The sequence below is a fragment of the Mustela erminea genome, chromosome 6 (genome assembly GCF_009829155.1).
Source record: "Mustela erminea isolate mMusErm1 chromosome 6, mMusErm1.Pri, whole genome shotgun sequence".
Classification (NCBI taxonomy): domain Eukaryota; kingdom Metazoa; phylum Chordata; class Mammalia; order Carnivora; family Mustelidae; genus Mustela; species Mustela erminea.
In genome coordinates this window covers 115,643,479-115,671,460 of record NC_045619.1, presented here as the reverse complement: position 1 = coordinate 115,671,460, position 27,982 = coordinate 115,643,479, and the positions used below count along the sequence as shown (strand labels likewise).

The 27,982-nt window shown below is 41.4% G+C and overlaps 1 protein-coding gene across 12 annotated transcripts in view; it reads left to right on the top strand.

The window, feature by feature from the left end:
* Positions 1-27,982, top strand: part of SVIL (supervillin) — a 118,237-nt gene that overhangs the window by 19,509 nt on the left and 70,746 nt on the right. For all 12 annotated transcript variants that reach the window (XM_032349384.1, XM_032349375.1, XM_032349377.1 and 9 more), the window contains exons 2-6: positions 351-408; positions 5,840-5,931; positions 12,884-12,941; positions 13,057-13,208; positions 15,298-15,931. In XM_032349384.1, coding sequence (XP_032205275.1) covers positions 12,934-12,941; positions 13,057-13,208; positions 15,298-15,931 — 794 coding nt within the window. In that variant the 5' untranslated portion in view covers positions 351-408; positions 5,840-5,931; positions 12,884-12,933. The remainder of the gene's footprint in view (positions 1-350; positions 409-5,839; positions 5,932-12,883; positions 12,942-13,056; positions 13,209-15,297; positions 15,932-27,982) is intronic.

Sequence of the window (27,982 nt, the reverse complement as noted above, 5' to 3'; positions counted from 1 at the left end):
TGCTATTCAGTATTTAATTGCTTTGAGTATTCTTATAGCTATAACAAATTTCAATGATAGCATTGAACTATGTCCGATTCCCCCCTCCCCACCTGCAGAGCTATGTTGGCTAAATTTCAGAGGGGAGGAAACTTTGCCTGTGTAAAATGCATGTTGTGGAATTTGATTCCTAAAAGGTGTCGTTTTTGTATTCTTATGTCTTGTCTGGTTAATGGTGGTTTCCTTTTCCTTAAGTGATATGTTCAAAGGGGCTTTGGAGAATTTTGTTTTCCATTGGAGGTTTTTTTTTTTTTTTTTTTTTAAACTTACTGTATAGCTATTTCAATGCTACATCATTTCTTTCCCCTTAGATTTCAACCAGAAAAACTTAAGCTTCGTTGGATTACCAAGTCAAAGAAGAGTTTCAAGGTAAAGTGATCTTTGCTCAAGGAATCTTAAATTTTGAAGATCTGTGGTAGCTTTTAGAATTATTCTCCTAAATTCCTAATTCATGAGTTTGAATGTTTGGCGGTATGTTTTCTCCCCAGAGTTTGATTTATTAAAATGTCTGAAGCAAACTGACCTAATAGTACGTTCAGCCAAAAAAGATTCTTTTTGTATTCATTAATGCTGTTTATGGGAACATGATCTATTTGCAGATCAGATAAAATTTTGAACCTGTGAAGGGCTATTATCTTTTCTTTCTTGTACCTGACTCTAAGTGTGGGATGTTCTTTTGCAGTCTGTCCATCGGGTGAGAGAGCTTTTGATTTTTTAAGAGAAACTTTAGCCTTGTTCTTTCTTTCCATCCTCCCTTTTTCCCTCCTTCTCTCCCCACCACCAACCAATCCATCTGTCCAGTGAGGTCTTTTTTTTTTTTTTCCTTAAGATTTAAAAAAATTTTTTTAATTGGACAGAGCCAGTGACGGTAAGCAGGGGGAGCAGCAGGCAGAGGCAGAGGGAGAAGGGGGAGGGAGAGTAGGTTTTCCACAGAGCAGGGGGACCCCCAATGCAGGACTCGATCCCAGGACCCTGAGATCATGACCCAAGTCAAAGGTAGACGCTTAACCGACTGAGCCACCCAGGTGTCCCCCAGTGAGGGCTTTTAATCATTTTGCATTTCATTTCCCTTGACTGTAAGGTGTTATGGGCACTGATTCAATATACCTAACATGCTGAGACGCTGTGGTACATAATCATTCATTTAAGCTCTCGTAAAAATTAAAGTTTGTGCCAAATCAGATAGCTGTGTCCCAGATGTTTCTTAGTCGATCACTGTCCCTGATAGAATTTGAGATTTTCAAATGGAGACACAAAGTTATTGTCCCTAAGACATGTAGGCATCAATCCCAGTCTACACTTGGTGATGGTAGAAGGACCCAACCCTGATTTACCCTTCATTCCACTCAGACGCTTTCGTTCCTAATGTATCATGTATGACATTGTTTCTTTGCTATAAAGGGTTTGCATTTCAATGGCATTGAAAAAACAACTGTTCTCATCAGGCTGAGCCTGGTCCTGCCCTGCCCTGAAAATGGCAAAATCGATCTTGTGAGCACATTAGATGAGATAAAGCCTTGGTGGATTTGATCCATGTCTTAGTATTAGGCCATCTAGAGCAGTAATGAGCCAGGGTCATCGGTAAGGTTGTCTGTCTTATTGAACTCAGGAAATCTTATATTTCTGGGGCTTCACACAGCTTCCCATATTTCTCATCTTTGCCATGTTTTTGATAGAATCTAAGGCTTATACTTTTCGTGAGTTCCAGCTACTATAGCAAAATACTCTAGACTGGATGGCTTATAAACAGCACAAATTTCTTTCTCACAGTTCTGGAGACTGGAAGTCTGAGATCAGAGGGCCAGCATAATGGGATGAAGGCCCTCTTTAAGGTTGGAGACAGCCAACTTCTTGTGTCCTCATTTGGTGGAATGGGCTAGAGAGATCGCTGGGTCTCTCAGAAGAGTTGTTTTATTTTAATTGAAGTACAGTTGATCTCTGAGTCTCTTTTTATAAGATAAAGACACTGTTCTCATTCATGAAGTCTTTATCTCATGACCTATCGCCTTCCAAAGTTCCCACCTCCTCATCGAATCACATTTGGGGGTTAGGATAGCAACATCTAAATTTGGGGGAATACAGATGTTCAGACCAGAGTAGCTTAGTTCCCAGTATGTTCCTGACAGGTTGGTAGAGCTGTAGTAGAACTAGTAAGTGGCTGTGCAAGAGGAAGAAGAGGAAAGCGTTGCTTATTTAAGAATAGCAGCAGCATGAACTAGAAGGTCAGACGTTTCAGTGAAAGCAGATTCAGAGGGACACAGCCGCTCTAAAATGGTGGGCGGTAGGTCCTCTGGATCCATGCAAATGACGACCTCCTGCCCACGGAACTAGAGTAAAATCGGCTGGAGATGGAGGCACTTGCCTCCTTCAGAGCATTCAGATCAACTAGATGCTGAAGTACAAAGAGGAGGTAGTAGACTTTGATCTCTTGTGTATTGTAATGTGAACAACAGTAAAAGAGTGAACAGATCGGAGGGAGCCTTTCCCAGCATGGGTGCTGACTGATCAGTCATGGTGTAGCCCCATTTTGTCAAAGACAGACGCTAGTAACCACAGAAAATCCTGTCCTCACTCTCCTGAAGTTTCCCCTTGTTTCTACTGTTGGCATTTAAGTAGGTTAATGGGACACATTAAAAAAAAAATGTGGAGGCAGGGAGCAATGTCTTCTTAGATTATTGAAGCAGGGGGAAGGAGGCAGGGTATGAAAAATTTAGTCCTGAGAGAGCACTATTTCAGAGGAGATGAAGATATATAAAAAATACAAAAGGTGCAGCTTAATGGCAAAAGTCAAAAGTCAAGACTGTAGCATTTACGTTAGCTATATATGGAGGATTATATATTTTATTCTGAAATACAGACTTATGCTTTTGGTTGAGCTGTGGCAACCCACCCGTGCCTACAGAGCTTGTCAGGCAGAGAGCCCGTGTCCCAGGGGTGATGGTCCACGAAGAGAGCGCCACAGAGCGCGTGGAGCTCAGTGCTTTGGAGGCTCCCATTGTGTGAGGTAGGATTGGGCTCCACCAGTCACACTGCTTGGTGCCTCTGACTCAAAAAAATTAAAGGAGGGTGATGTTTGGGCTCTTTGGGGGTATTTGTGGGTTTTTTTTTTTAAATTTTATTTATTTATTTGACAGAGAGCAGGAACATAAGCAGGGTGAGTGAGAGAGGGAAAGCAGGCTTCCTGCTGAGCAGGCAGCCCATGTGGGGCTTGATTCCAGAACCCTGGGATCATGACCTGAGCTGAAGGCAGATGCTTAAGGACTGAGCCACCCAGGTGCCCCAGGGTATTTGTGTTTTATTAGCCATTAGAAGATGATGGGAAGGGATTATTCATTCACAAATGTTCCAGAGTCTTTTTTTTTTTTTTTTTTTTTGAGAGAGTGAGTATGGGCTCTCATGTGGTAGACCCTGAGATCATGATCTGAGCTGAAACCAAGAGTCAGAGGCTTAACTGACTGAGCTACCCAGGCACCCCTATAAATCAATAATTTGAAATAAGATGCTTGCCACATGTTCTACAAGTAAGAAACCAGGATACCATGAGAGAAAACAACAGAGGTGCATAATATAGATTTGGTGTGCGGTGGGACAGGCACGGGGTCAAGGACTTTCTTCCGTGAGGAACTGACCTTGAACAGAGCAGGACTCAGGTAGGCTGGAGAGGAGGGAACCTGGGTAGATTAAATCGCATTTACAGTAAGCCGTGTTAGGAGCCATGAGAGCTTTTCCTGCCAGTGCTTGGGTTTCCCACTGGTTTCTGACCAACTGGGAAAAGGCTGCCCTTCTTATGGGTACTGACACTCGCAAAGCTTGTTTGAAGAAGGTAAGTACAGGAGCTGTCAGGGGCTGACTTGGAAACCCCACTGTAGAAGTTCAGAAAAACGTTTAACTGGGGAGGAGTTTCTCAGTCTTCATTAGTGGCTTTTTGATAAGCATTAAAAAAAGGGGGGTAAATAGAAGCATGCAGATATTTATGTTTGAAAATACGAGATAGTCTTTGTCCCCTAAGATCAGTGGCCTGAGAAACTGAATATTTCCATGATTGGACCATTTTTGTTTTTGTAGAGAATTCTTTTCCTGAGATTTTAGTTTCCCGAAGAAAGTACAGAACTTTATCCAGATGTTTACACAAGTAGCTGAATAACCGGTGACAATAGCATGCCATTCTTTCAGTGGGCTATACTTCTACAGTTATATGATTCTGTTGGTTTATACTAAGTCGTAAATCCGAATAAAACACTGAAAAAAAAATATCACTGCATCATGATCGCTGTTTAGAAGTCAGTGCCAAGTCCACATTTCTGACCTAAGCAGGTGTCCTAGAATCTTTAAACCATTTGGAGTGTGATTTATAATGACTACTTATTCTCAAGACTTTTTATGAAATAATATGAATATATGGCAGACATATTTATGAATATAAGCCCTACCACATTTATCAGCAATAAGAAAGATTTCAGATGAACTTGGTTCTAGAAGATAGATCTGTCCCCTATCTTGGATCTTGCGCCAGCTACTTGAAATTGAATTGATGGGTGGGGTGTAGATGATTTGTGTGTCCCACTTACCTGGTGTGCACAGAACTTTCCTCAGTCCAGTCCCCCTGGGACCCCTATGGACAGGCATCCCTGCAGAGCGGAAATGTAAATGGAGGACAAGCCCTTCAGGAGGGTCAACTTTGCACTGATGTTCAGCCTTTGCAAGGCTGTCGTTCACCTTTCTGGAGGTGATCCTATCACTGAAGAAAATTAGTTCTCCTGTTTTCATGCTAAGTTTTCTTTCTGTTGCGTGGCGGCAGCTCTGTGGTCTTGCACAACCCCAGACATGCTCCCACGGAGGCCTGTGGTGTTGGTGCATGCCGCCTGGGGCCCGCTAGATTGGTGTGTCATCTTTGGGCAAACCATGTAACAGCTTCCTAATCTGCAAACTAGGGATGATGATAGTGCCAGTGTGCCAGGGCTGGCTTGCACTGCCTTGTGAGAGCGAGTGCATGTGTCTCTTTCCAGAAAGTCTTATGCGAAGCTTGCAGATCGGCCATAGTATTGACATCATCAGCAGAGACTGCAAAACACATGCTCAGGGGTAGCAGGTGGGAGAGCAAGAGGAAGGAGCCCACTGTTAAACCTTTCCCAGCACAGCCCTGAGCAGCTCAGGCCTCACCGAGTCTTATGAAGATAATTAAGATTATACCCACAATATGCCTCATTAGAGAAGAAAAGTACATAGAGCTTAATTCCGTATTCTTTCCCCCTTCATTTCCTCCTGTATCCCAAGACAGGTCTTCATGAGCCTTTCAGACCTACTCACCATGCTTTGATTTCTTAGTTGTTTGAAGGCATTTGTTACTTTACCGTAATTTCAGCCCTGGAGGAAAGCATGTATATATCCTAGACAAGTTGCTGATTTTCTGAGGAAGAGATGAACACAGAAAGGTTGAGCAATTAATCCAAGCTTCCCCAGCTCTTGGTGAGTGGCTGTAGAAGAGAGTGGCTGTCCCAACCCAGGCGTCCAACTCGTGGCTCTGCCATGTTGTTACCCCTGACACCATGCCACCTGCCTGTGCTGATGTAATTCTTCTGTTACACAAAAAAGTTTTAGTGACATGACTATAAATAAATGAAAAAAGCTAGCATTTAACTCTCAGAAATGGGAGTTAAATTTACTTGTAATCCACATACATGTATTTCACTATGTATAACAGTCACCTAACTCTTGTTTTGCTTTTTTTTTTTCACTTAACATCATATATCTTGATTCACATTGACTTTAAACATTATTAATGGCATAATTTAATTTTTAGCTTTCAGAAAGAGTTCTGGCTTGAAGAGAAAGAACAGCTTGCTAACCACAGAAGAAGAATTGATGCTAAGATTTTAACTGCACTTCCGAAAGGTGAGACTTTCTCCAAATGGTTGACCAGTGTCCCGGGCACATAAGTATTGTGTCACCTGATTTTCTCTGAGGGGAATTCATTCCAAAGCTCCAGTGTATACCCTCCTTTGTGTTCCTTTCTGCCTGTTGCAAGAATTAACCTTAATGAAGCTACCTCTCTTCTTCCGTGTTTCATCTGCACCTTTCTCTGTGTCCGTCCTTGTCATTTTAGCCGTCTTCGGGAATTCCCTGGAGGCCGGGTGGGGAGGGTGACAGAAAGAGCCAGCATAGAATCCACCCATGTCATCACTCCTACCTCTCACCTTCTCCAGGGGCAGTGAGTGTTGTTCATAAGCCCTTATCTACTCCGTCCACTCTGTCCACTCCCTCTGCCTCTTGGTGCTTTGCTGGTGCCTTTGCACTGAGTATCTTAGAGCTCCCTGCCAGGCAGCACACTGGGTTTCCAGGACACTCCATAGCTCCTGCATCTCTTTCCCCAGGTAGGCACTCACGTGTTCTGTGAATTCGTTTTTTCATTGGTAAAGATACAAGCGCAGTAAAACATTCGCAGCTGCCATGAGCCCACTACTCCCTGTGTTTTGCCTGAGAAATGATGTAAATGTTAACCAGATCTTTGTGTCCCCCAACTCTAATACTGGAAGAGGGGCATACCAGCTCTCAAACTGCTTTCATGCTAAATCCACTGTGTAACCATTACTTCAGAAGAAACAGGTTTTGGTGGAAGGTCAGATTTTTTTTTTTTCTATTTTGTCCTCCGAAAGAAACAAACAAACAAACATGAGATCAAACCCAAAAGAGATAAGACCAGGAAAAATATTCTTTTAATAGAAACTAAATCTAGTTTAAAAGGCCCACTGATACATGGGTATACAGCCTGAAGAATTGAATAGGTGATGTGCTTAGACATAGTCTGACGAGGATGGGTATTTGAAGCACCCCAGAGATTTGGCCTTGTGGAGACAATTTAAACAGAGACATTTTGCAATTTTCAAGCACTTAGAAAACTGTCAACTGAAATACAGACTTACTCCATGTTGTCCCGGAGGCCCCGGACGAGAATACTTTGTTGAATTACACAGAAGTAGATGAGATGTCATAGGAGAGAGACTGTTCTGATAGTTCATGGGACCTGCTGGGCTGCATTGCCATCTCATTCACTCCCATTGGCTGTTCAAGGAAGGTCATGGGCTTCCATGGGAAGGAGACATGCTGCGGGTTCCCACCTGGATGGTGTGACATGGAAAGGGCCTTCCAATTTTTTAGACTCTTCGTGAAAGACAAAGCAGCTCTGGTGAATCTGAGCCAAGCTTACAGTCTGGGAAGATGGTCCAAGCAAAGTTCAAGGGTGAACAGATTGATTTGAGCAGGAACTTAGAAGATTGGACTGATTAGGCAAAGTTCTGTAGCAAAAGCTGTTTCACTCATCCTCTTTGTCTGCCGTGGTCCTTTCCTTGATGAGCAACAGCACGTGCAATATTAGGGTCAGAAAAATTAGAAACGGTATATGAGATGCAAGGTACCTTTCAGGTTCAACAGCTTGTAACTCCATATGTGCCAAAATTTAAGAACAACTTAAGTTGATTTACCAGTTTCATTAGAAAATGTTTCATAGGGGCACCTGGGTGGCTCAGCCAATTAAGCGGCTACCTTTGGCTCAGGTCATGATCCTGGGATCCTGGGATCAAGACCCATATTGGGCTCCCCCCGCTCAGCAGGGAGCCTGCTTCTCCTTCTCCCTCTGCCTCTTCCCCTGCTTGTGCTCTCTCACTCCCTCTCTCTCTCTCAAATAAATAAATAAAATCGTAAAAAAAAAATGTATCATAATTGGTGATGAAAATGTACTTTTTCACAAATCAGAGATAATACCATGTATTAATGAGATTTATGTTTCTAAATTCAAAAGATCTTCAAAATGTGCTTAAAAAGTATCCGAACCCCTCCCCTCCTGAATTTCATGTAAATTCTGCAGAGTCTTCTTTTACGTTCTGTAATTGATGAATTCGGGAAAGACCCTAATTTGGAAAGACCCACGTATGACCTCTAATCTCACTTCTCCATCTTAAATATTTTAATGATTCTGTCAGCTCTTGGCGATATAATGGTGAAAGTAGGAGTTGATTACAACCATTTTCATGGCATAGTGTTTTATGTCTGTTTATGCATTTATAGAAGTTTCTGGTCATTTAGTGAGGAATTCTTGCTTTTGTGAAATTGAGCATTAAAATGATCATTGACTTTTTCTGTAAGGGGGCTTCCTTTAACTGTATATCACAAACAAGTTATCCAAGGGTTAAAAATCTTTACCTCTGTAAAGATGATGATATTAAAATAGTTTTTCCACTTATGCATTATGAAATGGACCAAATATGTTAGTCTACTTTCTTAATAGCTTTCTTGAAATATAATTCAAACAATCTATAATCCATCCATCCAAAGTATACAGGTCAGTGGCTTTTAGCATATCCACAGAGCTGTGCACCCATCACCATAGTCCGCTTTGGAACACTGTCCTTATCCCCAAAAAGAAATCCCACACTTCTCAGCCCTCACCGCCCCCCTTAGTCCTCTAGTTTTGTAATCTCTGATTTTATAAGCTGCTTGTCTTTGTATTAGTGGCTGCCATCCAAGTGTGAAAATTAAAGTGCGGGAAGTCCGATTCCTTTTCAGGACTTTCTGGGTCTGGGCTGTGCTCTTAGCTTGTCGAGTGCAGGGTGGGAGGGAGGTGTTCTTGGAAGTCCTCTGCCACTTATATTTCTTTGGAAGATTCTACTGTACTTGGGTTTGGATGCCTGAACGGAACAATAATTTTACCAGAAAGCCTGTTTCTCAGGGCTAATTAAAGAAACAGTGTTGCCCAAGAAAACTACCCAGTAGACCACATTATGCTGGGTATTGGCATTATATATTATGATAAAGCAAGTTAAATAACTTTGTAAAGTATGATAGCCCTGATGTCAATTGCCTTTCAGTTACCTGACTCAGAAAATGACTGTCTGATTCCCTTCAAAAGTCTATTTCTAAAGAAATAGACCAATAGAATCTTTGTTGGCACAGAAGCACTGTTTGGAATTACTTAGAGGAGGGCAGCAGGCTAAGATAGCAGGTGTGATGAGGAATAATTTAGTATATGTCACAGTTTTAATGTACTTGAATGTACTTGAAGGCAAGTAGAAAATTCGTTACAATGGAAGTTAGATCAACAGCACCTATTTCGATCTGTATTATACAATGATTGCTATTACTGTTACCTGAACCATTTATGAGTGGTATGCATTATACCACAGTGTACAATCAGCTGAATTATAGCTGCTTAATCCAATTTTGTTTTTTTTTTAATGTTTTATTTATTTATTTGACAGCACGAGCAGGGGGAGTGGCAGAAGGAGAGGGAGAAGCAGGCTTCCCACTGAGCAAGGAGCCCCATGCAGAGCTCGATCCTAGCACCTCGGAATCACGACCCGAGCTGAAGACAGCTGCTTATAATGGAGCCACCCAGGCGTCTCAGCTTTATCCAATTAAAAAAACATTCTTATTTCCTGTTTTTAGGAAATATACACTGATAAATTTAGAGATAAAGGGATATCGTGCTGCAACTTACTCTTGAATAGTTCAGAAAAATTAATATGTGGGTGGGCCTGGGTAGCTCAGTCGGTTGAGCATCTGACGCTTGGATTTGGCTCGGGTCATGATCTCAGAGTCATGGGATGGAGTCTCATGGCCAGCTCTGCACAGGGTGTGGAGCCTGATTGGGATTCTCTCTCTCTATCTCCCTCCAGCCCCGCCCCCCGACTCGTACCCTCATACTTTCTCTAAAATAAATAAGTCTTTAAAAAATTGTATGCACATATGTGTACGTTCATGCATGTCTATAGACACATAACACATGTAAATATGCCTATGGAAAAGGATAAAAATAAATTTAGTAAACTGTAAACACGTTATGAAGCATGTGTCGATTTTTCTATAAGTCTGAAATTATATAATCATAGTAAAGACAAGACTGCTTTTGGTAGATCATGAACAGTAACCAATTGTATTCAACACTATCTTCCAGACCATAACTGTGGTAGTGCTTTATGACTGAAAGAATGGAGGGCAACATAGATTTCCACACCTGGGATGACTTCTGTGATTTCTTAGTATCAGCCCCTTTTATGCTTTATGATAAACCTGACCAAAACTTCCAACCAAAGGGCCTAAGGAAGACTGTAAGAGCCCAGAAGAGGTGGTTGTTTTTGTTTTGTTTTCCTGGAAAGGGTCCAAAAAAATATGCACACATCAGCAATTCAAATAAAACCTATTCTATTTCACACAACTGAAGTGTTTTCCCATGGACTGGAGATGCTAGAGTAATTATATTGCATGTTTGTTTTCCTAATTTTACTTTTAAATTATAGACTTGGGAAAGGAAGCTTCTCTATGACTTCTTTTGTCTTCCACATCATTTTTTCCCCTGTAATCTTATGTCTATAGGAATGAAGCAAATCTTGGTAACTGAAAAATAGATTGGTTACAAAAGAATTGACTGAGAGGTAATTTGTTTAGGGATTTTTTTTTTCCCCTGAAAGATTCACTGTGGGTCTCCACTAAGAATGAATAAACTTGCTGGTACATTTATTTATTTAATTTTAAAGTAATCTCTACACCCGGCGTGGGGCCGAACTCCCCATCCCAAGCACCCTACCTTTCAGAGCACTTGGAATTTGGTTCCAGTAGCTTCTGGCACACTCTTAGGAAAAATATGACCTCTTGCTCTTCTTGGGGTTTAAATAGTTAATTGATACTCTTTGGTTTATCTCATTCTTGGAAATATTTTCAAAATATGTACTACCAGTCATTAAATTTTTATCACCATAATCTTGCTGGAGCTAATTTGATTAACTGGGAAGCTAATATTAGTCAAGCTTCCTTGAAAGGTAACATGGCAGATGCACCATTACCATTATACCCTTGTCTTCCAAATAGAGCTGTAATTGACAGTACAGAGCAAGTATACCTCTGCCTCCAGCTACTCTGGTTCCTGGGAAAGCCACCTGAGGGAGAGACTTTTTTAAAGCCAACTATCTTTTTTTTTTTTTTTTTAATTCGACTCGCCACCATATAGTACATTATTAGTTTTTGGTGTAGTGTTCAATGATTCATTAGTTGCGTGTAACTATCTCAACAGAAGTCAAACTAAAATTGTAAGGCAGCTATCAATTAAAAATAAATAAAAACAAGGCTTGTGTCTCCAAAGATGGACAAAGGGCAATATAAAAGGGGAGTGTGTGTGTATGTATGTATGTGTGTGTGGTTCTGACTCATTACTAAATATGACAGCTTTAAAAAAATAAAATAGAAATGAAAGCAGTTGGAAGTTGAATTCCAGAATTGAGGGGCACCTAGCTGGCTTAGTCAGAAGAGCATGTGACACTCGATCTCAAGGCCATGAGTTTGAGCCCCACGTTGGACACAGAGTTAACTTTATTTTATTGTTATTATTTTAGAGAGTTGGGGAGAGGAAGGGCAGAGAGAGAGGGAGAATCTTAAGCAGGTTCTATGTCTAGTGTGGAGCTCGACCTAGGGCCGGATCTTACAACCCTGAGATCATGACCTAAGCCAAAGTCAAGAGTGGGACTCTTAGCTAATTGAGTCACCCAGGTGGCCCAAGATGTAGAATTTACTTTAAAATAAAAAAGAAAATTGAAAAAGGGACACCTGGGTGGCTCAATTAATCGTCAGCCTTCAGCTTAGGTCATGATCCCAGAGTCCTGGGATCAAGTCCCTCATCGGGCTCCCTGCTGGATGGGGAGCCTGCTGCTTTGCCTCTGCCTGCTACTCCCCCTGCTTGTGTTCTTCTCTCTCTTTCTCTCTCAAATAAACAAATAAATCTTAAAAAAAAAAAATATTCCAGCATTCTTGTATGCCTCCATTGAGTTTCTTCTTTGACTCAACCTTTCAAAGTTCCTTGGACCCCCAGGGCTGTTAATGACACTTCTGCCTGGTATTCCCGGGTCCCCAACAGGAGCCACTCAGATGAGCCTTTGAGAATTCACGTGGTTGAGGAGGATGTGAGAAGAGAGACCTTTATTCTCCACCAAATTGGGCCATTTCTCCAAAGAAACAGTTATTTGGCATCAGTATCACATGAGACCCTCCCAGCGTCAGCCAGACATTTGTCCATCCATCCTGTGTTACCAGGAGAATTAGGGTTGTTAGTTTATCTATCCAACCAAATTAGAGCGGGGAAACAAATGTTAACATTTCCTGGCAGCGAAAGCCGGTAAGGGGATGCTTAGAACTGTGTTAACCTAAACTGCGGTAAATGTCCATAAAGCTCCATTAGGGATGGCTGGAAACACGATCAGCTAGTCACAGATTTTTACAGGTTCAATGATAGGGTGAAATAGGAGTGTGGGGAAACATGGGGGTTGTGGCTTGTTGATGGGCGTGTGGGGGCTCTAGTACTGGTCTCTGCTTCTGCCAACGTTAGAAGTTTCCTATAGCAGAAAAACTCGGAATACTTTGTTGAACGTAGGAAGAATCAAAGACAGATAGTGAGATATCTGCTTGCTGGAGAGATCTTGATGTTCAGGCCTTCTCTGACTCCCCTGGATGAAACAGAACTCATGGTTTTACTTCTTAGCGCAGCCTGTGATGTGTGTGTGTGTGTGTGTGTGTGTGTGTGTTTACACATCCCTTGTGGCATCTGCCCTTTCACACTAGAAGACTGTCTCCAGGAAAACACTGCATGGGATCTAAGAACAGAAACATAAGTTCAAGAATATATGTTATTGAACATACTATAATATAAGTTATATACATAAGTTCAATAATACGTAATATGTAAGTTCAATATAAACATATAAGTTCGATAATATAGAAGTTCAATAGATACATGTCTCATGAATGAATGAATGAACGCATGATACTGAACACTGAAGTATCTTTTTATTCTTCTGTTTTATTTTAGTTGCAGAATTAAGAAAAATCTTTGAACCAAAGAGGAAAGAATTTTTAGAAATGAAAAGGTAAGAAATTGATTGCACCTCGTTAGAAAGTAGAAGAACTTGGTGAAGCAGTATTCACTTTCCCTGAGAACCGCTTTCCATGGCTCACGAGGCCTGTCTTTGGTGCCCTGCACAGAAAAGAAAGAATTGCCCGGCGCCTCGAAGGAATCGAAACGGACACGCAGCCCATCCTGCTGCAGAGCTGCACGGGCTTAGTGACTCATCGCCTGCTGGAGGAAGACACGCCCAGATACATGCGCGCCACAGACCCGGCCAGCCCCCACACTGGTGAGCGTGCTTGTCTGGTGGCCTGCCGTGGTGCAGGCTGCCGGAGATGGTTCATGCTGCCTTCTTTACCCAGTGGCATTGGAAGGAAAATGAGATAGTCCACAAAAGTGAATTGTGGAGGTGTACTTATTAAATACACGTTATTTGTGAAACCTACAATGACACATATGTCAACTCTGCCCCATCTCATAGGTGTGGTCCTCTGGGATCACAGCAGGAAGAAATGGTTCCTCTTGGCACACTGTGGGAAATTGATGACATCATTTCACTCCTCCTACCCGCCTGGGACCCCTAGAGGGCAGGAACAGCATCTCCCTGCTGGCCCTCTCAGGGTGCTGGCACAGGACCTGCTGGCCTCTTCTCAGTAAGAGTTCTTAGAGGACTGAATGAGACTCCTTTAAATAGAATACCCAGGTGCCCAGCACAGAGCCTGGTCGCTTGCAGCAGGGAGCAATTTAAAATGAACCTGGACCTTTGAGTGGTTAGGGTTCTTAGTCTATGTGTTAATGCAACAAACATTCTACTTAAATTATTTTAATGTAAATAATTTACATGTCATTTTAAATGTATTGCATGTGTATTTCATATTAAACCATATTTCAAATGTGACTTAACTTTTTTTGGTAACTGTCAACGTTAGAAATAGGAAATATTCAACTTGGGCTTGGAAGTGGATGACCCATACGGGGCTGTTCTTCTCAACCCGTCCCTGGCTCTGCAGCTCCATGCTGCTGCTTTTTATGGCCAGTGTTTTCTGGTTTCTTCCTTACGGCTGTTGATCTCACTTTGTGATGTGATCATGTCACTTACCTAGAGTTCCTGATCTTCTATGGCCAGAAAGCTAGAGAAGTAAGATTTTTAAAAATTACTTGAGAATCAAGAATAGAGTATCAAAATTTGTAGCCAGAAATAAACCCTCATGTGTGTAAAATGTGAATCTATGTATTATAATTTAAGCATCACATATTCATGAGAAAGGGAAGACTTGTTTAATAAAATGGTACTGGGAAGATAGGTTATTGTGCAGTAGGGAAGGGGTCATAGACCTCTTCTCACTTACACGAAACACAAAAATAAGTCCCAATTAATCACATGATTAACTTTAAGAAAATAATTAAAAACATGAAAACAGTTGAATATTTCATGCACATTGAATGGGAAAGGACACAGAAACAGCTTGAGAAATCACAAATGACCAGGTCAGTTGACACCAAAGAAAATCTTCCATGTGGATGTCACAGAATATTAAACAAGTTTGAAATACTCATGAATGAGATTAAGGTTCATGGTGTCAAAAAAAAAAAAATGCATGCAAACCAATAAAAGTGACACTATGAATTAATAGTATATAGAGCTTAAATAAGCTTCATCAGATATTCCAGAAAAGAAAAAAGTAATACAAATGCTAATAATTGAAAAAAGCACAAATTCTCTTTTTCTAATAATCAAAGGAAATTTTTAAAATGAACATTTAATGTTTGCAAGCGAACATATAGTGCAGGTTCAAGTATAAATTGACGCAAACTTTATAGAAATCAACTTGACAGTCTAGCAAGTCTCTTAAAATGATACACTTTTTGATAAAGCAATTAACCATTATCTGTTGTGATAGTAGTCAGAAAATCAGACTGATTAAAAGTTAGAAACAATGAAAAAAATATTGGCAACAATGCAAATGCCCAGGAATATGAGAAGGGTTAAATTAGCTATGGAATGCCTGTTGAATAGAATATTACAAAGCTTTAAAGAATGTCTTCAAAAAAAGACTTCCAAATATAAGAAAATGTTTTATACAGTACATCAGTGGTATATGAAACATAAATTATTTTATGTGGGAGAAAAAAAATCAATTTTATAAAAGACTAGAAGGAATATATAGAAATGTTTGGCAAATTATCAACTTATTATTATGTATTAATGATTATTGGTGATTCGGAGTTTTACCTTCCTATGTTTTCAATGTTAGACATTTTCTGTACCACGCATGTGGCTGCAGTTGGAAAAATTCACTTCTGTGCACAGAAAAGAGTGCAGTCAATGCGCCTCTGTTCTTGAACTCTGTTCGTGTCCCCCGTGTGGTCCCTTGTAGGCCGGTCCAATGAAGAGGAGGACACTTCAGATTCCTCGGTGGAAAAACAGACCCGTTCCAAACTTTGCACCGAAACCTCGGGCATCCATGCTCAGCCCTCCTGTGGTTCAGGTCTCATGGACACCCAGGCTCTGGAGTCCAAAGCAGAGAGAATCGCACGGTACAAAGCGGAAAGGAGACGGCAGCTGGCCGAGAAGTACGGGATAGCGCTGGATTCCGAAGCGGACTCGGAATCGCCGTCCCGATACACCAAGTCCAGGAAGGACGCCGATGCTGCTGACAAGAGGGGAGGGAAAGGTGACAGACAGCCCGAGCCAGGCAAAGAGTCATGCTCTCTGTACTCCAAGGACTATGCTCTCTCGGGGGGCGATGGGCTTTCGGACACCGAGGTGCTGCTCAACGTGGAAAACCAAAGACGGGGTCAGGAGCCCAGCACCACCGGGCAGGCCCGTGACCTGGCCCCCACGGTTGAGAGTTCCTCATCCTTCCCGTTCCCTGGGCGAGACTGTGCCTTTAGTGAAGTGCCAAGGTCCCCAAAGCAAATGCACAGCGTGTCCCTCTCCTCGCCTCGGCCACCGGCCTCCCCGAGCCACTCTGCTGGTGACCCGCCACTCCCTCCTGAGGCCCGAAGCAGGTAAGCATTGAGCCCGCTCTGGGCTGTGTTATCATCTTTGCTTTGCCTCTCCTGGGGCAGGGTCTGGGTGTTCTTGGTCTTCTATTGAGGGTTTCGCTGGTGGCAGAAATAGGTAAGATAGGGTTTTCTAAATTTCTGCAGTATCAAAACAGGTTCTGCCCAAGCAAGAAGCTTCAGTTCTTTTTTACAAAAATGATCAACTGAACAGGTGTCATAGGGACACTTTCGTGGGAGTCTTACTTACGGATCCTTCTTTTTATGGGTTTCTTACATGCTTTTAATAATTTTCTTTTCCTTCATGTGTTTCTCTAGAATTATATCGAAAACCTTTTTTTTTTTAAAGGTTTTATTTGACAGAGAGAGACACAATGAGGGAACACAAGCAGGGGGAGTGGGAGAGGAAGAAGCAGGCTTCCTACCAAGGGGGGTGCCCGATGCCAGGCTCGATCCCAGGACCCTGGGATCATGACCTGAGCCAAAGGCAGACGCTTAACGACTGAGCCACCCAGGTGCCCCATTATACCCCAGACTTCTTAGTGATTGTTTTTGTTGCTGTCATGTAAAATCACAAAGCAAAAGGACCACCACTAACACAGTGGAAGGGTCTCAGTTTAGGGTATGACGAATGACTACAGTATAGCTTGAATATAATCGTCTCCTATAGCTATGCAAGTATATCAACATGCTGAGAAACAGCTGTTTTGAAGAGCACTTCATTAAAAAGATCAGTCATTAAGAGTAATTGTCATACACAAAGACAACAGCGCCCATTTGGGAAAATCAGAAAAAGGGTAAAATCAGAAAATCAAATGCCAGAAGAGAATATTTGTTCCTAAACTTAAATTTCCAAATTTAAATTAAATTTGATTTAAGTTTCCAAATTTAAATCAAATTGAAATTTCTAAATTTGAGTAAGATTTAAATATTTAAATTGAAGTAAAATACAAATATTTAAATCTAAGTAAAATTTAAATATTCAAATTTAAGCAAAATTTAAATATTTAAATTCAGTAAGTGTGATGACCATATTCAAAAGGCACTTTACTTAAACATCCTAGTTTAAAGTTTGGGACAATTTTCTAGGTAGACTTTTATGTGTGTTTTTCGGTTCAAATAGGCATTAGCTTCCCAGGTAAATTGAGGAGAGGTGAGGATCAAGCAAATTTATTTTGAGGGGAAAAAAAGGGGTGGGGGAGGAAGAAGTATTGGGAAATACTCCTATATATTTCACACTGGGACAGAGCAGTAAATGTGGTCCTCTCTAAGTGGCAATAATACAGCTAAAACAGATCATTTTACTTATTGATGTTTATGGAGTCAAAGAACTTCCCCTACGTAGTTGATCATTCACACTAAAATATTTAGAGAAGTTAACTTCTTAGAGAAGTCAGTACTGTAAAAACTGATACGGGGTTTTAGCCTTTGGGCTTATTTATTTATTTATTTATTTGACAGAGAGAGAGAGAGAGAGAGAGAGAGAGAGATCACAAGTAGGTAGAAAGACAGGCAGAGAGAGAAAGGGAAGCAGGCTCCCTGCTAAGCAGAGAGCCCGATGTGGGGCTCCATCCCAGGACTCTGAGATCATGACCTGGGCTGAAGGCAGAGGCTTAATCCACTGAGCCACCCAGATACCCCATAGCCTTTGGGCTTTTTGAAATTTTGGGACTGTGACCTGTTTTCTCTTATTTTGAAATGAAAGTCTGTTGTTTGAGAAACCTTCATTTAGTAGCAGAAAATGTGTTCTTGCCTTAGTGTCTATCAAAGTGAACTCTTCATGTGCTTTGTAAACGGGTCAAAGCAATTTAACGGTCATTTAAAAAGGAAATTCGAGATTTACGCTTACATGGGTTTGGAGAAAATTCAGAGCCAAATTTCTGATTGCTATTTTATGAAAACTTGGGTTGTTAACATGGCATCTGGGTTAGTCGTCTAGATCTCATATGATAGATCCTCAGTGAGATCCTGAATCAGTTGTAATAATAACTAAACCTTGGTTGTGTGCTCCAGGTCAAAAGCTAGGATATTTAATTGTTTTGTGTTAAAATCTTAGTATTAAAAAAGTCTATAATGTAAAATCTTAAGAGGTATTTCTTTCTCAATTATTTGAAGAGGCATATTACTTGGAAGTTTCCATAAGCCTAACCCCAGCCTCTTAGCACTTACTTGACCTTCACAAAGAGAGGATTAAAAGGATTAAGAAATTATAAAGGAATTCTTGAGGCACATGCTTTGTTTATGTATTTTTCAATTTTAAAAAAAAGTAATGCTTTATATATTTTCTTAAATTAAAAAGGGCATATGCTTTTTTAAAAGCCATTCAAGACTTAAAATTCTGTGATTTAGAGGCAGAGAAGCACAAATCATTTCATATATATATATATATATATATATATGGAAAATACTGAGATATATTTACATTAAAAGGGATGGAACATAATGTACGACAAGTATGACAGTAAAAGATAAACAAAGATACAAGAAACAGCATGGAGGTTCTTCAGAAAGTTACAAATACTCTACAGTCCTGTAATTGCACTACTGGATATTTACCCCCCAAAATACAAAAACACTAACTCAGAGGAATGTGTATATCCCTACATTTATAGCAGCATTATTTATAATAGCCAGATTATGGAAGCAGCCCAAGTGTCTATTGATAGAAGAATGGATAAAGAAAATGTGATCGATCGATCAATCGATCTATCTATGCTATTCAGCCATAAAAAAGGAACGAAATCTTACCATTTGCAACAACACGGATGGAGCTAGGGAGTATAATGCTAAGTGAAATAAGTCAGAGAAAGGCAAATATCTTATGATTTCACTCATATGTGGAACTTAAAACAAAAGAGCAAAGGAAAAAAGAGAGGGGATGGTCAAACCAAGAAAACAGAGTCTTTAACTGTAGAAATGATAAGAGAATAAACTGATGTTTACCAGAGGGGAGGGCGTGGGGGGATGGGTGAAACAGGTGAAGGAGATTAAGAGTACACTTACCATGATGAGCACTGAGTCATGTATGGAACCGTTGAATCATGGTATTGTATAGCCGAAACTAATATAGCACTGTATGTTTTTTTTAAAAGGATTTATTTTGTAATGACTATAGCAATTCATCTTGCAAAGATGGATTTAAATGAATTAATATTCTGCTTAGATATCCTTTCTCTAGAGCCCGGATATTTGGGTGTCAGAAAACCATTGTTGTCTGATTTCCATTTGGGGAGAAGAAAGACAAAAAATACTTTGTGAATTATAACAATAACCAAGGAAATCTCAGTGTCTTAATAACCATAAATGAAAATGCTTGTCATCCAGTATGGAAATAAGTAACAGAAATGTTGAGGGAGATGAAGGGGTAACTAAGAAAACCATCTACAGATAATGAAATTATTTTATTCCGCATGTTTTTGTGGATATATCCTAGCATTGAGATGCACTATTTTTCTCACTGCTGTACTATACTCTCTCATCACCTAGCTCTGCCAAGTATTGGGGCTATTAATGTCTGAATTAACTCATTCCCATGTCATCATTTTATTTTGTGCTCACTAGCAAGAGGCTGTTTTTTTATCATTAATTAAATACAAATGTCACTCATGAATATACCATCAAAGACTTCCTATGGTATCCTAAAAATCCACCTCTGAGCCAGACATCAAATGCACAGTTTTTGTGTGTGTTCATATACACGAACACATGTACAGATGGAACCATTAAGAGCATTCTAAGCTCCTAACAGTCTTGAGGGCTGAACAGTACATTTAAATTTATTAGAATTTGTTAATGTTTACTTGAACATTTGTATGATTAAGAAAATACATATGTCACAGGGTCTTTAGCTCAAGAAATCCTGTAGCTGCTTGGAAGTTCAGGAGAACACGTCCTTCTGAAAGAAATGGAGAATATAGATAGAAGAGAGACTAAGATACCTCTTAATCCCAACTCCCAATTTCTGCCAAGCCCCTTCAATTTAGAATTTCAGAATTGTGTTTTCTGAAGTTTCTGGAGTTTTGCTGATAGGAACCATTCTTTGTTAATTAAGCCATTGTGAATTTTAGGATAAAATTCAAAGAGATCTGGGGCCTGTGGGTTATTCAGATTTTTAAAAATCTGAGCTGTTACTAATGGAAATCCTGAATGCAGAATTTGTATTTCTTAGTTAATTAAAAAAAAAAAAAGAAAGAAAGAAAGAAAGAAGAGAAAATGCAGCATATTTGTTACTTCTGTGAGTGGAGAATCTCAGGACCTGAGTTACACCTGCTGTTTTCCTGAGTGTCCACTGTGACTCCCTGTTCTCAGTGACCTGTGTATTGGGCAGAGGAAAATTTCCCAGTGGTGATCCACTCTAGAACATGCCCTCTTGTTTCATCTCTCCACTTCTGTCCCCGCCCCTCCAACTCCCACTTAGCAAATTGTATCATTAGAAAATGATTATGGTATATAGAGCCCTCCCTGAAATTTGAGCGAGGGAGAGCTACCATTGGTCAGTCAAGCTTCGGACAGGGCTCTGGTGACATCAGACCTATGGACTGGATCTTCCCGGGGCACCCTCCACAGTGAACCTTCTCGGAGACATGGTGACAAGCAGACCCAGCCAACTGAGAAGGAAGGGAGCTTAGACTATGTTCTTGTAGTTTGTCTCTGATGATACTTACTCAGCTCCTAGGGAGAGGTTAAGTCTAAAAGCTGTCTTCAGAGCCTCAGGCTCATTGTTTTTCTTGTTAAAGGTCTGTTAACCTGCCTGAAACAAATGTCCACAGGGGAGTGATAAGGAGAGAGAAAGCTGCCTCTGGTCATAGGCATTCCTGTTTCAGTCCCTGTTCCCCCAGGGCAGGAGTGTCCTAACACAGGCTCGGGTCAGGGCAGGTGTCCTGGAAAACCTAGGTCTCTAAAGAAGAGACTTCCCTGTACGCTCACAGATCTTGTAATGGGACGGAACTCTTTTCACCTTTTAGCCCCTGTACCCCCAAATATCTTGTCACCCGCTCTACTAGCTTTTGCCTGTTAAAATATGGTTAGTTCATTCCCATGTTTTTTTTTTTTTCCTTTTTCTTCTGTTCTCACTGGCAAGTTAACAATTTCTGTTCACTGAACTAAATATGAATAGATCACCAAGAACCCTAGCTAGTATGTCCAAAAATTTAAACACCTGCCAGATTGTAAGGAACTGAGCGGTGTGTGCGTGCCCTCGCATGTTCGCACGCCTGCACGGACCCACAAGGCAATCCTTAGCACGTTTTCCAAACAAGCAACTTGAAGCATATAAACTGTTCATTTTAATAGGATGCCTAGTTAATAAACATTCTTCTTCAGCTGAATACTGTTTTATAATTAGAAGCTGTTACATAATTAGAGCTGGGCACCCACAGGGTGAAACTGATTCTCCTGGGCTGGATTTGACTTCACTGTGACAGCAGGAGGCACTTTTAAGTCTGTTGACTCTTAGGAGTTACAGGGAGTTAAAGCCCATCATTACAGACTTAGGGATAGAGACCAAGAGCAGCTCCTGACCTCTGTGATGACTTAGGGTTGAGTTCTTGTTTCCTGGTAACATAATTCTCTGCTAGCCAATTGCCACATCGTTAGAAAGTTCTATTATACCCAAGGGTCAGCCTCTCACTGTTCTCTTGTCCCCAGTGACCCTGTGGTCCTCTCCCAGGGGAGTGACCTCTGCCTCATGGAGAGCTGGCTCTCCCCAACCCCTCACAAGAACAGATCTCAATGTTAAAGAATGTTAAATTCTTAGAAACAAAAATAATCCTGGAGATTATTTTAAAATGGATTTTATATGTGAAAAAACTAAAGATTAAAGAATTGATTTAAGACCATAAGGCTGCTTTGACAACATTGAGGCCATCATCCATCACCCATTCATTCATTCAGTCAAGTTCCCTTGCATCTGCCCGTTCTTTCTGTTGTGCTCTGCTCCTCTTACTTACGTCAGTTCTATTATCCAACACTGAAAAAGAGGGTTTGCTGGTTTTGCCCTTTGAAGATTAGAGATCTTTAGGAAAGAAGACTAGAGGTATTAGAGAAACAGCATATGTGGATTTATATAAGGTCCTTAACAACTTGGCCCTTATAAGCAAAATGAAAACTTGTAATTTAGGAGAGTTCGAATACAGTAGGCATCCATATATCTATGCATACCTCATAGGTATTGATTTATGGGTTAGTTTCAGCTCTGAGATAGTTTAGCTAATCACTGAAGAAAATTATATTGGGTCTCTGGTCTGCGAGGCACTGTGCTTGTAGCTGGGTATAAAAAAAAAAGTGTAGGAAATAACTATAACATGATAGGATAAATAAGTTTCTAGAGATCAAGGTTGGGTGCCAGGGGAATACCAAGATGGAGTATTAACCTTTCCTCCATGGAGAAATGGTCACAGTGGAACCAAGTCCTTAAGGATGTGGTGGTACCTCCTCCCAACACGAAGGCACCAATGCCCAGTGAAGACTGAGGAGGAGGTGGGATGAGGCTGAGTGCCGGAGGGAGTCGTAGAGCCGAGCAGTCGTAGAGTGCCTCAGATGACATATCAAGGCATTTAGCCTTTGCCTTGTGGACAACGGGAAGTCTCTGAATTTTATTTATTTATTTATTTTGTAAAGATTTTATTTATTTATTTGAGAGAGAGTGAGAGAGAGCATGAGAGGCGAGAAGGTCAGAGGGAGACAGGGATCACTAGCAGGCAGAGAGAGAGGAGGAAGCAGGCTCCCTGCTGAGCAGAGACCAGGACCAGGACCCTGGGATCATGACCTGAGCCGGAGGCAAAGGCTTTAACTCACTGATCCACCCATGCACCCCGAGAAAGTCAGAGGGAGTAGCAGACCCCCCATGGAGCGGGGAGCCCGATGTGGGACTCGATCCCGGAACTCTGGGATCATGACCTGAACTGAAGGCAGTTGCTTAACCAACTGAGCCACCCAGCTTGCCCTCTGAAACATTTTAAAGCAAGGATGGTTGATTCTGTGTTTTAGAAAGATTGCTCTGGAGGAGTGTGGAAGGTTGATCGGAAGGTGAGTTGATTCCAATCAGGAAGACCATGGACATGTTGGCAGCGGTTACCCAGCCTGAGATAGTGAAGTCTGTGCTTCCAAGTTGGCCTTCATCATTAACTTGGTCCTGTTTGGCATTTCATTAGAGAGGATATTAGTTATAGGTTGATCAGTTTGGTGATGGTGAGGTAGAGGGTGGGAGGAGGGTTGGAGCAGGAAGGGAGATGAGAGAGAAGAAAGCACATGTACCTGCACTAGGGTTAGAAACTAACAAGATGAAATTTAATAACGTCTTCTACCTAGATGGGGGAGAAAATCTGTGTACAAGTTCAGGATTGGGGAAACCTGATTTAACAGCAGTTCATGGGAAACAGACCTAGCAGTTTTAGTTGATAGCAAATTCTTTATGTGACTGCCAACATGACTGGTCCAATCTTGGGGTACAGGACTGAAAGTGAACTGTTAATAGCCAAATAGTACTGGTCTAGCCCTGTTCTGCAATGCTCAGATAACATCTGGGTATTTTCTTCTAACTGAGCTGTTGACCAATGAGAACCTATCCAGAGGGTCTACTTTCCTGTCCACCCTGCTTTCTTGACCTTTTCAAGGTCAAGGAAACCACCCCCCCCCACCCCGTCTTGAGAGAAACTAGAATCATTTTTGGTCTCTTGCACATTCTCTGGTGCTTAGTCTGTCACACCAATCCGTTCTTCTCATTATCAGATGGTTTTTTTCCCCTACGCAGTTATAAGGCTAAAGTTTGGCTTGGGATAGGGAGCCCTAAGCTTACCAACCTGGCCTCTCATTGATGAGGATTCTGCTTGAAGGGGAGAGGGGAAAGAGATCATGAGTTCATGAGGTGTGTCACACATGCCGTTTCACCTGTACCTCCTGTCTTGGGAAGAGGGACATTCAAATACCTTCCTACCTGCACATGGGGCTGACCTCCCCAGATGTAGGGATGCTGGTCAAGGTGGCCGAACACGGCGACGTGGATTTGGTGTTATGCCAACGTGTGAGACTGGGAAGGATGATCCCAATGATAGCATTTCTTCAGTACAGGCCTTCTGCAGAGGGTACTTGCCTTGGGTCATTTTCTGTTTCCTTCCCCACTCCCACCAGTATCTAGTGCATACCGAGTAGCTCAGTCAGTCATTTTTGGGTGAATGTTCTGTTGTTTTCTGGATTTTCTTGGAAGTGTTACCAAAATGTAACAGTGCTACTTGAAAGAGCTGGTCTGCAAACAGTTTATCAGCCCATTGCCCGTGAGGGTTGTAGCTGAATGTGAATCATGGGTCCTTTCCTTCATCAATAATATCTTGCTATGAGCAAAATGTCAGCTGAACTCAACAGTGGGCTTAGGGACATTGTTCATCTCCACTCTGGTGTGGGTCTTTGATCTCATCATGGGCCAGGGACACCGGTCAGCAGAACACACTCTGATTGGCACGTACGTGTGGCGAGTCTCTTTCCACTCTGTCTGAAGTTAGAGTGCTTGGATGTGAGCCTGAGTCCATGTGCTCATAAATATTATGAAACTATGAATGAGCATCCTGGTTGAGGGGGGGCTGCTTTTGGGATCTTGTGAACTCGGTCTCCAGTCCTGAATGGCTGAGTCTAGGTTAGTCTCACGACTAATGCAGCCAAGTTCCCGGATCACTTTGTTCTAGTGGGGCTGGTTAACATCCAAGCCGGAGATGGGGAGATCCAAATCCAGCTGGGACCTAGAAGCTGGAGCCACTTTGGGAGGGCCCCTATGGCACCTTCCTGAGACTCCAGTACTTTTCTAGACAGTTCTATCTGTATACACACACTTTCTGTCTTTGTGCTTTCTCATCTGAGGCTTAGCATTTAGCCATTCAGTACTGAGATTAGTTCAGAGGGAACCTGGAAGAAATTGGTTATTTCACATGTTTATCCTGCTTCCGCTCCAAGAAGACTGTATTTCTAGACTTTCGTTACTCAAGAAGTCCTCATTATTTGTGTCCCTCTCTCCCTTTTTATTTCTTTCTTTCCTTCCTTCCTCTCTCTCTCTGTCTGTCTCTCTCTTCCTGCCTGCCTGCCTGCTTCCCTTGGGTGGGGAGAGGGAGAAGGAGAGAGAATCCCAAGCACCTCCATACCCAGAGTGTGAGCCCAACACGGGGCTGGATCTCCCGACGCTGAGATCGTGACTTGAGCTGAAATCAAAAGTCAGACACTTAACTGACTGAGCTACACAGGCGCCCCAAGAAATCCTCACTTTAATCCAGCAGTGGTATATTTGTTAATTGAGGTATAATTCACATCAAAATGCACGTATTTTAAGAATGCAGGTTAGGGAGTTTTGTGAAACATGTAACCATTGCTCTAGCTGAGAGAAAGGGTTTATATCCCTGCTGTGCCGCTGTCCACCATCAATCATTGACTCTTTGCAAGGACCTAATTTATCTGCCATAGCCCTATGGTATCAGGCACTCAACTTGTTCTGTCGTACCAAACCAACCCTTCCCACTTGGTTCTTTTTTTTTTTTTTTTTTTTTTTTTTAATATTTTATTTATTTATTTGACAGACAGAGATCACAAGTAGGCAGAGAGGCAGGCAGAGAGAGGAAGGAAAGCAGGCTCCCTGCTGAGCAGAGAGCCCGATGTGGGGCTCGATCCCAGGACCGTGGGATCATGACCTGAGCTGAAGGCAGAGGCTTAACTGATTGAGACACCCAGGTGCCCCTGGTTCTTTTTTTTTTTTCTTTTTTTTTTTTCTTTTTTTTTTTTTTAAAGATTTTATTTATTTACTTGAGAGAGAGACAGTGAGAGAGAGCATGAACAAGGAGAAGGTCAGAGAGAGAAGCAGACTCCCCATGGAGCTGGGAAGCTGGGAGTCCGATGCGGGACTCGATCCCAGGACTCCAGGATCATGACCTGAGCCGAAGGCAGTCGTCCAACCTGAGCCACCCAGGCATCCCTGGTTCTTTTTTTTTAAACTAAGTTTTAATTATTAAAAATAGTTATGCATAACAGTAAGGCACGCTGCAATAAATAGCAGCATCAATTTAATATTTAAAGAAAGAAAATGAACCCAAGGCATTATTTGCCATTATTCAGATGTGATCTCTTTTTTAAGAGCTCTGTTTTTAAAAGCTTACCTGCTATTATACTGTTTCTCCAAAAAGAATGGCTCCTAGGCCCCAGAAATAAATTTTGTACTCTTACAAAATGATAGATGTTTTAATCGGACTTTGGACATCCCTTAGCCACCTATCAGTCTCAGAGTCAGAGTGTATGGAGAACTTGGTCCACAAAGTTCCATTATATCCCACTGTTTTGGAGTGCCTGTGAATTGGCGAGATCATTTTTAGACCTTGACCCACCATTTGGGGACCCATGCATTTAATACAAAAGATAGAATTTGGTTTCTCACCCATGTCAACACTTAAGAGCGACCTCTCTGGGTTGTTTTCTGCTCTCTCCTTGGGTTTTTCAGTGTCTTTGGGCTTTGGGGGGAGAATTTGAAGGAGAGAAAGAAAAAGATTCAAATGGATTTTATGGCATTGACTGTGTTTGACCCACATTTTCGTTTGTTATTTATGTATTTTTACGAGTTTTTGCTTTTAAAGAGTGAAAAGAGATACTTGAATTTAAAAATTTCATTAACTGCACTAAACATCTATGTCCAAGTAAATCCCTTAGTGTGACTGTTGTCTAGATCAGTTATGAAGGTACACTGAATTACAATTTTTAAAAAAGGTTTTCTTTTTTTATTTAACAGAGAGAGAGAGATCACAAGTAGGCAGAGAGGCAGGCAGAGAGAGAAGGGGAAGCAGGCTCCCGGCTGAGCAGAGAGCCCGATGCGGGGCTCGATCCCAGGAACCTGAGATCATGACCTGAGCCAAAGGCAGAGGCTTAACCCACTGAGCCACCCATGTGCCCCCAGAATTACAATTTTTAGAAGTCTTAAGTTTTTAAGATATTTATATTGAAGTATAACTTATGCACAGTACAGTTCACCTGTGCTAGTGAAATTCTGTGAATTCTGTCAAATACATCAAGTTATGTAGCTATCACTACAGTCAAGATACACACCTGTTCCATCAGCCCAAAGATTCCTTTGTATTCCTTTGTGGTCAACCCTTGCTGCCGCCACCAGGTCCCGCCAACCAATCATCTATCTTCTGCACTACAGGTTTAGATTTTTGAATATATAAAAATCAAATTCCTTGAGTATTTTGTTTTTGTCGATTTCAAACAAGTCCTATAAGAGTTTGATGACGTTATTTTTTTTTAAATCATAGGAGAAATGTTCATAATGTCAACCATTTAAAATACCATCTTAGAAAACAAATCCCTCTTACTTGGTTGAGATTTAAACGTATAAGATAATTCATACAGAGCTGATTTTATTTTAAATTTTTATTTATTTATTTATTTGACAGAGAGAGAGAGATCACAAGTAGGCAGAGAGGCAGGCAGAGAGAGAGGGGGAAGCAGGCTTCCTGCTGAGCAGAGAGCCCAATATGGGGCTCAATCCCAGAACCCTGAGATCATGACCTGAGCTGAAGGCAGAGGCTTTAACCCACTGAGCCCCCGCATTTGAATCTTAAAATAATTTTGTGAGGTGGGCATATTCGTTATATGAACTGGGTGGTTTTCAGTAGCAAGTACCTCTCCTTCCACTGTATGCCGGGCGAGAGGAATCCCCTCCTTTCTTAGCCGCTGATGGCAGGCTAACTAGTCCTAGGCTGAAATGGGTGTTGAGAAATTAGACTTTTTATGGTTGGAAATAAAACGGCTTTCCGTCCATCTGAATTTTTTGTTCACCAGACTGAATTGCTGTGATGCTGGGGTAGGGAGGTGGGCGGACAGTTCCCGTGTAGAAAGGCGGGTGGATGACCAAGGCTAGAATGTGACGGATTTCAGTGGTCACAGCAAAAGGTAGGGCAGTGGTTACAGACTGGCTCTTACCTATCAGCTTCAGCTAAAACTTGAACTAAAATGATTTTTAGAAAATTCAGATTATTTTATTGCAGTTATCGTTCTATTTTTTTTTTTTTGGATACTGCTTTGAGCTAAAATGTG